We start from the raw sequence: 11,042 nt of genomic DNA, 5'->3' as shown, positions 1-11,042 counted from the left end.
TACACGGAACAGCTAACTTAAGATCCTGAAAATCTAAATGGGCAAGAGAGATTAAATTCAAGAACTTTTATTTTTTGAGGTGAAACAGGCCCAGTATCAAAAACACTAGAAACCGTTCCCCTACGGCAAGGTGGGACCCTGACAGTGACATGGCACTGAAGCATCAGGGGCTGTTAAAACTACTCATGTAGTCATTAGGTCCTCTGGAATGTTGTTGAATAGTCGAAACATCTGGAAACCCGCGCCCAGTTTTTCTTTCCATCTCCCATGAAGATCAAGTTCCCAGACTGCCAAGAACAAATCACCCAGGGGCCACTTCTCCACCTCGTCCCACTGCCTCCTCCTTAAGTAGAAGTGAATCAGACAAACAATATGACTTTTAAAAAATTATTTAATTTAGTAGTTTTCTTGGAAAAAAACAATAAGGCAAAAAAACCGAAAATATATATAGTTTTGTTTTGTTTTCATGTGACTTTATTTCACCTGAAGGACTCGAAGCCTCGTCCATTAGCAGGAACCTCACTGGGGATCAGGCTGGAAACGTAGTGCAGACAACGGGGGAAGTGGGGGCGGGAGACAGAGCAGGGAAGTTCCCGCTGTCTAAAGCTCCGCCCTCCACCCCAGTTACATCAACGCTTTTATGGGCCTCCTTGAAAGAAGCGGCCCTGGAATAATCCCTTGCTTACGCTGGGATCGAGTTGAGTTCGCAGGAGGAACTTCCCCAGGAGGTGTCCCTCTCTCAAGTTCATCACAGCTAGGAAGGAAGGGATGGCGGGGAAGGAATAAGAGTGCTATTTACCCAGTATAGATCCAATTTCCCTGCTGGGATGGCTTCCTCTGGAATGATTCTCCCCCCTAGGACCCACACTGGCTGAGGCTCGGCAGTTAAGGAACAGAAACAAAAAACACTAACAAAAAGCATACAAGGAAGGCACCTCGATTTGTGATCCTCAGCCAGGGGCGGGTGGCACAGCGGGGTTAGATTTCTGAACCAGACAACTTAAACAAATACAGAACAAAAAAATGAAGGAAACCAGGGCCCAGCAGGAGCAGTTCTCTTCCCCACCCCACGTGACGGCGCTTTTAGCCCCGATTCCTAGGAAGAAGGCTCTTTTGGGGATCAGCTCTGTGTGCTGAGATTTGGACAGAGGGAGAGGCTCAAACTGGAAATTATCCTCCTGACTTTCTACCCATACTCTTCCTAGTAAGAGAAGGAAAAAAGGTAGGAAAGAGGTTAGGATTTCATTTTCAAGACTCAGGTAATCAGAAGAGCAGAGTTTAGACAGCAGTGGGCACCTCATGATACAAACCATGGACAAGGTCCCTGCTCAGTAACCACTGGGCGGGATCCTGATCAGGTTTGGAATCTGTCTGCCCCTGAAAGAGGGAAAGCAGAGGGGGCTCCAATCCACATCAGTGTGTCCAAGAGAGAGTCCCAGGGAGACAAGTGATATCAAAAATCAAGATTCTTAATGGGAAGAAGGAAAATCAAACCAAAAAAGAATTAGATTTTTCTCTACATATATATATACTATACAGATACTTAACGCATTATTCCAGAGGTGGCTCCAGTCCATGGGGCTTGAGAGATGGTGAAAACTTACTCCAGATAAACTTCTCTCAGATTCTGAAGCCTATCAGAATGGGACAGGTAACGCTTTGCTCCACAGGGCACAAACCCGAAGCAGTACAGCGCGGAGGGAGGAGAGAGGAAAGGCAGTGAGGGCTGGGGGAGGAGCGGGGAAAGCAGGAGTGGCCAGCAGTGCTCTTCCATCCCGCCTCGTGTTCTCAGAAGTTCTCCGCCTGAGCAAGTCCGTAAAACCCCTTTGTGAGGATAACGCAACCCTCCTACCGACCACCCAAGTGGCCCCGGGTGCTGTCAAAGAAGATGGGGAACAGCAGCAGGGTGTTTTACGCGAGTGAAGATCGAAACTTCCAAGAATTTAACTCTGAACGTCCCGGCCTTGCAAAACAGTCCCTCTCGCAAGTGTTCCAGTGCCACGGTTTTCTCTGCACGGACACCCCGTTCAACTGACCCCATCTGTGAACACTTCATAACGTCACGCCCAAGCTCCACCACGAGCATTCACGATGCCTCTGTTGGTAAGTCTTACGTGGTGTTTCTTTTTAAAGGAAGCCTCTAAAATCAGCTCTCGCTCTGAACGGCACCGGAACGCCCCCGCGTCATCCTCCTCCGCAGGTCCTGGCTGGGCAGGCTCTGTAAGGGGAGGGTGAGGGACCGCATCTCAAACCGGGGCCGAGGGAGAGGAAAGGGTCAAGAGCACGTGACTCCGCAGAAGCGGGATGACACTAACACTCAGCCAGGACGCCTCTCCCTCACACACACAGTATCCAGAATGTCGATTTCAGTTTCAATCAGCTAAGGCAACCAGCCAATCACCACCAACGGTGTCTGCTTCTGGTGATTGATTTGGAAAAAATGATTGGTTAAGACAGACAAACTTGAGGAAAGCTCTCCGTAAGAGTCACAACTGCCAGCTTTCCCGCGCATCCTCTGTCCTCTTCTCCTTTGGACCCTCCTCCTCTTGTCACGGCCGGTTCAGAAAATGTCCGGGCACGAGCTCCAGTCCTGTTTCTCTTTACACTCCCAGTATCCTCCCCTATAAATATGGGTTAACTCCTTGGTAACGGGGTCCTTCTTCCGCTCGAACCACAGTGCCTTGTAGGGATCGTAGGGCGTGCCTGAAAGGGAAAGGGGGTGAAGAAAAACAGAATCAGAGCCGAAAACACATGGGCATTTGCCACGCGTCGGGACTGGGAAACAGAGTAGAAGGCGTCCACTACCATCCTCCGTGGCTTTCATAGCTTCGGCTTCTCTCTTCTTTCTGGAAAGTCTCTGTTTTTCCTCCAGGCGCTGCTTCTCGGCATTTGCTTCATCCCAGCGCCCATTCTCCATCAGTCTCTGGTCGGGCCGTAATCGGCTGTCTGTGGGGGCAGTGCCAGCTTCCCAGGCATTGAGAGTTAGAGCCAGCTCTGAAAAGTAGTACATGTTTTCTGCATTCTTCCTAAAAGTAAAGGGTGAGAAAGAGGAAGGGTAATGCCAGAGCTGAGAACCTTGTTAGTTAAAGAGCACCAACTAAGTTCACTACAACGGCTGCATCACCCAGGCTGTGCTACAGATGGAAAGACTCTAGGACCAACCACATCAGGTTCACCTAATTAAGAGACCCCGACTGGACCATTCCCCATCCCCTCCCCAGGATCACTCAACTGGATAGTTTTCTGGGCCTGTGCTATGCTCAGGTGAAATTAGGAAGGATGAAACATTCTACTAAATAAAACTTCTTTCTTCCTGTTTCCTTCGCTTTCTTTTTAACCTCTTTCTGGGATAACCTTGGCTATTACTGAGGACTGAACATATTAAATAATGACAGGAGACAAATGGCCTCCGCCTTAATTTCTTTCCAAAGTCCTGCACATTATCTCAGGGACCTTTATACTGCTGCTAGGCCTTTGGGCCACAGGTGGTAGGCATCTTTCTCCTCTAGTCACTTCTGAATAGTTCTACTCTAAATTATAGAAAAACATCCTTCGGAATCACAATCCAAAGGACCTTTAGGAAACACCAAATGTTTTTGGCAGACGTGGTTTGAGTAGTTTGAACTTTCCTGGGACAAGGCACGCTACAACCCAACCACACAGGGACCACCTTCTGGTCGTTATCTCCAGGTTCCGATGTCCCGCGCTCAGTCCTCACAGAATTAAGCAGGAAGGAAGGCAGAACTGCCGCAACACTGCTCCAAGGCTGAGGTCACAGCAGGACCCGGGCGGTACCCACACTGATACTCACGGTAAAGGATTCCGCTTCCACAGCATGACCCTGCTTTCCTCTGCTTCATGGCCTCGCTGCCGAGCGTCACCCCCATTTTCCCCGATGACTGGCTGTACTTTGAAACACTCCATTTTCTCATCCCACGTCCCCAGAAGGGCAAAGTGAACTTTTCCTGATGGATCTGTCACTTCCCCTGTCACCTACAAAGAGGGAGAATGGGGCTCTGGAGTACGGCATTCACTGTGTTAGCTTACCTGACTACTCTGGAAACCGAAGTCCTAGGGTAAATAGTGGTTAAATCCTGTTATGACAAACTCCATGGAGCCATTCAAATTATTTTGTTATGTTTTCTTGAGCTGCTTAAAATAATTGAGTCATGAGTTGGAGGATTCATTACCATTTTGTTGTACAGATTTTTGTTGTAATGATATATGTAGGAAAAGGATCTGACTGTACTCAGAATTATGTTATATTCTTCTCTCCAGAAAGCAGAAAGAGCCACAAACAGATTTCTTCACTCTCCCATCAAAACTCACGGCACAATTCCACTGCGGTGGTGCCAGAACTCTCACTCAGACTTCAAAGTACCCATGCCTTCTTCCGGTAACCCTTTCCTTCGTCCTTCCTCGGTGTTTCCCATTTTCAAATCTCATTGCTCTTTTTTTTTTCTGGCCACGCCTACACAGCTTGCAGAATCTTAGTTCCCCGACCAGGGATTGAACCGGGGCCCACGGCAGTGAAAGCACCCTAACCACTGGACCGCCAGGAAATGCCAATCCCTCGTTGCTCTTGACTTTTACTCTCTAACTTGTTGTCTTTTGCTGACTTTCTCCTTTACCTCTCCTTTTTTTTGAACACACACAATCCAACCACCTACACCAGCTCCAAAGGAGCAGACTTTCTATGGGATACACACTAAGTGAAAAACATTTTAATTTCAACTTCTCTTACCTTTCTTGCTATGTCCCGAGAGAAGTAGCTGTAAGGAACAAATTTAAGATTGCACTTGTCTCCTGTCTTGTGATTCACAATATCAATTTCACCAGACTATAAAAAGAAAAGAATCATGGATTGGTTTTATTAAGAATGGATGACTTGAATATATGCTAAGCCTCATGCCTCATAATTCTTTTCAATCTTACATTCTAGCTTTCCTGTACTTAAGATTCAGGTCTTAGCCAACCTTGAGATGCTGTGGAATCCCTTTATAATCTTGGTATGCCAGGTTGGAGTCAAGGCCAAATGACCTTTCTTTAAAAAACTGTGTCACATGTTCAGTGGCATAATTCGACCTTCAGCACACACACTGATGATATTCACATAATAATTTACCTTCCCAAACCAATCCTCCACTCGTACCCTTCATGAACTCTGTGCTTAAAGTATTCTACTCACGGTTTTAAGCCTACATATGGTGGGCCTTTCTACACTTCATTCATTGCATTTTCTCCTCCTTTCTATCTTGCAAATCCCAAAAAGCTCTTTAAGACTCAGCTTCATTCCCACATCTACCGTGAAGCCTTTCCTGACTGCTCAGACAGTACTCCCTCTCTTTTCTGAATTTACTGCAACCATTGTCTTAAGAGCAAACTGACAATGAATTAGATAGTCTGACTGTTTGTTTGTTTGTTTATTTATGGCTACGCTGGGTCTTCACTGCTAAGTGCGGGCTTTCTCAAGTTGTGGCGAGCGGGGGCTACTCTTTGTTGTGGTGAGCGGGCTTCTCATTGCAGTGGCATCTCTTGCTGCAGAGCACGGACTCTAGGCACGCGGGCTTCGGTAATTGTGGCACACAGGCTCAGCAGTTGTGGCTCGAGGGCTCTAGGCTCAGTAGTTATGGCGCACGGGCTTAGCTAATCCGCGGCATGGGGGATCTTCCTGGACCAGGGCTTGAACCCATGTCCCCTGCATCAGCAGGTGGATTCTTAACCACTGTGCCACCAGGGAAGCCCCTAGATAGTATTTTAGTACAGCTCTTACACTAGTCTATTTTGGCAAATACTTTTCATCCTACATATACCTGTCATATATCTCCAATGATAAAATAACTCTTGGCAGGACAATGCCTCATATGACTTTGTATTCCCAAGACCTAGCACTCAGCTTGGCAACAAATGTTTGATGAATAATGAAAGGATGAAGGATGGGAGCCATGTTTATTATTTTCTTTTTTTTTTTTTTTTTTTTTTTTTTTTTTTTTTTTTTTAACATCTTTATTGGGGTATAATTGCTTTACAATGGTGTGTTAGTTTCTGCTTTATAACAGAGTGAGTCAGTTATACATATATATATGTTTCTTGTATTCTTCATAGTACCTAACATAGCCCTAGTAGAGTAGTCACTGAATGAATGTTGTAATTTGGTCATTTATAGGTTAATAGTTTGTGGTATAGAAACTCGGGGAGTTTGGGGGTAGGATTACTGCCTGACAGAAATTCCTTAGGCAAAACTGATAAACCAGTAACAGCAGTCTGGAGCTAGTTCACACGTCCTAAATACTACAAAGATGGACGTAGGGAGGTATTCTTCTGAACTTCAGAAGCATGCTGAGTCCCTTTACTCACCTGATCGATCCACAATTTGCCCACGATAATGTTGTGCACTGTCGTGGTAACTTTCTTCCAAGTGTAGTGGTGCCCAGTTGCGTGGAAGATACAGTGGATGCTACCTAGAAGCAGAGAGTGGACAACAAATTAAGCCAAATGTTAGAAAAAGAGCACCATGCTGGCTAGAAATAATGATGGATTGATTTTATTTTATCAATATTTCTTACTTTTAAAAAGAAAACGATAAGTCAAAAAGGACTTATAACCTTTATAAATGTTGGAAGCACTGACTGAATTTTTCACGCGATTTTAAAATTTATGAATAAAATATAACTAATGAGGACAAACATTGACAGCTGATACAGCTTAGCTGGGAAGTGATATTCTGCAAATGTAGAAATGAAAATGAAAGCAAAAACCCCAATCTTTTCACTAATTGCACCTGCCATACTAGCTGCAAAATGTACAGGAACAGGTCACATCTGCCCCAACATGAAAAAATAAAGCAGCATTATGGAAAAGAGCACACACTGGTAGTCAGTATTGGGGACAAGCCCTATTGTGAGTAACTAGCTGTGTGACTTTAAGCAAACCACTTGTCTACCTATGGGCCTTAATAGTGGAAAAAAAAAAAAAAAGGGGGGGGGGGGAGTAGTGGATAGAGCAGGAGCACCGGCTCCAACACTCATTCGATGTGTGAGCACGTGTTGCATAATAAAGAATTTGTCTGGTCTTTGTCCAACCTCTAAACCCTTGCAATTTCCCAAGTGACAGTAGTGTCTTTGTTACTCATGAGGGCCCTGGTGATATATGCCAATGAGGTGCCTCACGTGGGCCCCTAGATAGCTTATGCCAACAAGATGACTTAGGACGAGGGTGGGCCAGAAAGACCAACCGTGTCATTAGAGAGCAGCGGCTGCGGGTCACCTGATATGGGCTAGCTCTGGCCTCCTGACCTCCTGGGAATGATATTTCCTTCCTTCCAGGGAGGGAAGGAGGCTGGGAATATTGAGTTCAGTCACGTGGCCAAGGATTTGATCAACTGTGCCCACACGATGAAACCCCAATAAAATCTCTGGACAAGGAAGCCTGGCGGAGCTTCTAGGATGTTAAACACATCAACGTGCCAGGAAGGTGCCGGGCCCTGATTTCATGGGGAGAGGGCATGGAAATTCATGTCCAGGATCCTCCCACACCCTCTGCTATGTGTCTCCCCATGGGGCTGGTCCTGATTTGTACCCTTTATAGCACTCAGTACGTAAGGTCTTCTCCTGTTCCTATAATCTCAAATGAATACCAAGCCAAAATCAGTGGCTTCAACAGAGGTGAGTGGAGATTCAAAATAATCAAAAAATCTCAGAAGATATATACAGTAAATAATACAGTTAATTCCAGTAACGGTATAACTCTGAGCTCCCTCTGTAACCACTAATGAACCGAACACTAAACGTGGCTGAGGCGTGTCCTTCTTGTACAAAAAGGTTAAAGTAGCCCTGGTGGCTGCAGCAGCAGTCATGCTGATGAGGATAACAATGGCGACAACGACACTGACAGTGGCAAAGGCAACTCTGCTGAGAACACCTGCTGTGCACCAGACACTGTGCTAGGCTCTCCTCACTCATTTATGCTTCACAGCCATCTTCAAAAACATTTGCTCTGCCTCACTATGGCCTAAATCGCTTGTTCTTCACCACTGCAGTCTAAGCCACCAGCAGCTCTTGCCCGAACCTCTTTTCGGCCTCCTGGCTTCCACTCTGGCCCCCCTTCAAGTCTCTAGTCAAAATGATCTGTTTAAAACATGTCATATCAACTTTCCACACCATAAAATCTCTCCATTACTCCCCACTGTAGTTAGAATAAAACTCAACTCCTTTCACGGTGTACAAGACGCTACAAGAGCAGGCTCCCGCCTACCCTCTGGTCTCATCCACCGCGTCCCCCTCCTCACTCTCAACCAGCTTCTGTGGCCTTGCTGTTTCTCATGCGTGCTATGCTTGCTCCATCCCCAGGGCCCTTATCTTTGGGGTTCTCTCTGCCCATCATCTTTTGGTTTTGTTTCTTTTTGTTCTCAGGTCTCTGCTCAAATGTAACCTTTTCAGAGAAGTTCCTGACTCTGCTACAAGGGAACACACAACACTCTCCTTCCTCCATCATTAACCCCATCTCCGCTTACTCTATTTTCTTCACTGAACCACCACTATATAAAATCAAAGTACTTGTTTTATTTACTTTTGTGTCTACTTAAGAATGCAAGCTAAATGAGGGCAAAGGAGCTTTTGTTCACCATAATGTACCCAACTAGAAATAGTTACCAGCATATAGTGGGCACTCAAATATTTGTTGATACGTTAGCTGCAGGCTACATTTGTATCCTACTGCTGCTGAAACCAGCTATGACAAACTTTGTGGCTTAAAATAACACAACTTGGGACTTCCCTGGTGGCGCAGTGGTTAAGAACCCGCCTGCCAGTGCAGGGGACACGGGTTCGAGCCCTGGTCCAGGAAGATCCCACACGCCGTGGAGCAACTAAGGCTGTGCGCCACAACTACTGAGCCTGCGCTCTAGAGCCCGCGAGCCACAACTACTGAGCCTGCGCTCTAGAGCCCGCGAGCCACAACTACTGAGCCCACATGCCACAAGCACTGAACCCTGTGTGCCTAGAGCCCGTGCTCCCCAGCAAGAGAAGCCACCGCAATAAGAAGCCCTCGCACTGCAATGAAGAGTAGCCCCCGCTCGCCGCAACTACAGAAAGCCCGCACGCAGCAATGAGGACCCAATGCAGCCCAAAACAAACAAATAAATAAATAAATTTTAAAAAATAACACAACTTATTCTCTTACAGTTCTAGAAGTCAGAAGTCTAAAATCAAGGTGTCAGCAGGTGTGTGTTCCTTCTGAAGGCTCAAGGGGAAAATCCATTTTCTTGCTTTTTCCAGTTACTACAAGCCACCTGCATTCTTTGGTTTGTGGACCCTTCCTAGCATCACTCAAACCTCTTGCTTCTGTTGTCACTGACTCTGAACCTCCGGCCTCCCTCTTATAAATACCCTTGTTGATTACATTAGGCCCACAGAATAATCCAGGATTATCTCCCCATCTCCAGATCCTTAACCACACGTCCAAAGTTCCTTTCACTGTGTAAAGTGATAAATTCATAGGTACCAGAGATTAGGATGTGGATATATTTGGGGACAGGGGGGCATTATTCAACCTACCACATCCTCATTTTACCAAATGAAGACTCCGAGCTTAGAGAGGTCAAATAATTTTCCCAAGGTCACAGAGCTAGTGACAGCTAGAGCTGAAGTTCAAAATAAGAGCAGAACATGTGTACAGTCCAATACCATAACCCTGTATCGCACCCTGATGATGTACCTGTTGCCCTGCAGAGTCCCTTCCAGTTCACTGGGACAGTGGAAAAATAAAGAACACCCTATGACTACCTTCGTTTATATATTATTTGTGTGTTGAAAGCTTGACAATAAGTTAAAGATCCCCAAACTGAGCCATTTAAAATGTATAAAGGGGAAGACAGCCACTTGCAGAATGGTAGAGTAAGAACTTCCATGTATCAGCTCCCCAGTAAAATCAACAAGAACACACTAACAAAAGTGATCAGAATCAACTTTTTCATAACTCTGGAAATTAACCAAAGGCTTACAATACTCCAAGAAACATTTATTCAAGAAAAATGGCTGAATCTCAGTAAGCAAAATGAGCTTTGTGGCATTTTAACTTGCCCCATTCCTATCCTTCTCTCCCCAGCTCAGCAGTAGCCTCGAAAACTGGTAGCCTCACAGTCACGGTAGCCATGAAAACCAGCAAGCAGTCTAGCAAACACTGGAGGGAGTAGAAGAGTGTGAAGCTCCCAAAGCCCATCTGCAAAGTACTGCCATTATCTGACCTATCTGGTGGCTCCCAGTAAACTCCCACTCACTGGGCTTATCTTTATTTGATCTGATTCAGCACCCGCTCACCTCAGCCTTTTTCCTGGGGCAATTATTTAACACAACAGCTGCCAGAGGTGGTGATAACAGTTGGAGCACTTGAAGAAATAATGGCCCCAAATTCCCCAGATTTGACGAAAAACACTAATCTCCACTTCCAAGAAGTCCAATGAATGCAAAGTAGGATCAACTCAAAGAGCACCACACTGAAACCGATCATAATCAAACTAGAAAGACAAAGACAAACAGAGAATCCTGAAAGCAGTAAGAGACAAGTGATGCATCACACACAAGTGATCCTCAGAAACCATGAAGGCCAGAAGGCAGTCGAATGATGTATTCAAAATGCTGAAAGAAAAAGACCATCAAACCCAGAATTCTATGTCCAGCAAAATTATCCTTCATAAACAAGGAGAACTAAGACATTCCCAGAAAAACAAAAACTGAAAGAATTCCTGGCTAGCAGATCTGCTCTTCAAGAAATGCTAAAGGAAGTCCTTCAGGCTGAAATGAAAGGATACTAGGCAGTAACTTAAATCTACCTTAAGAAATTAAGAGACCAGTAAAGGTAACAGCAATTAAACTATATAAAAGACAGCATAAATCTATTTTTTGCTTATAACTTTTTTCTCCTCTATGATGTAAAAGACAACTACATAAAGCAACAGTTATAAAACAATGTTGATGGAATTATAATGTAGAAAAAGAGTTTGCATGAAAATAGAAGCACAAAGGAGGGAAAAGGTATAGATCCAC

The 11,042-nt window shown here is 45.3% G+C and overlaps 1 protein-coding gene across 1 annotated transcript in view; it reads right to left on the bottom strand.

Moving 5' to 3' along the window:
- Positions 1-1,451: 1,451 nt before the first annotated feature.
- Positions 1,452-11,042, bottom strand: part of OSBP (oxysterol binding protein) — a 33,474-nt gene continuing 23,883 nt past the window's right edge. Inside the window, exons 10-14 of the mRNA XM_007455678.1 lie at positions 6,358-6,461; positions 4,745-4,840; positions 3,812-3,993; positions 2,806-3,026; positions 1,452-2,703 (exon numbers count right to left, since the gene is read on the bottom strand). Of these exons, the coding sequence (XP_007455740.1) occupies positions 2,561-2,703; positions 2,806-3,026; positions 3,812-3,993; positions 4,745-4,840; positions 6,358-6,461 (746 nt within the window). The 3' untranslated portion in view covers positions 1,452-2,560. The remainder of the gene's footprint in view (positions 2,704-2,805; positions 3,027-3,811; positions 3,994-4,744; positions 4,841-6,357; positions 6,462-11,042) is intronic.

Source organism: Lipotes vexillifer, unplaced genomic scaffold, assembly GCF_000442215.2.
Source record: "Lipotes vexillifer unplaced genomic scaffold, Lipotes_vexillifer_v1.1 scaffold977, whole genome shotgun sequence".
NCBI lineage: Eukaryota > Metazoa > Chordata > Mammalia > Artiodactyla > Lipotidae > Lipotes > Lipotes vexillifer.
This window is presented reverse-complemented; position numbering and strand designations above follow the sequence as displayed.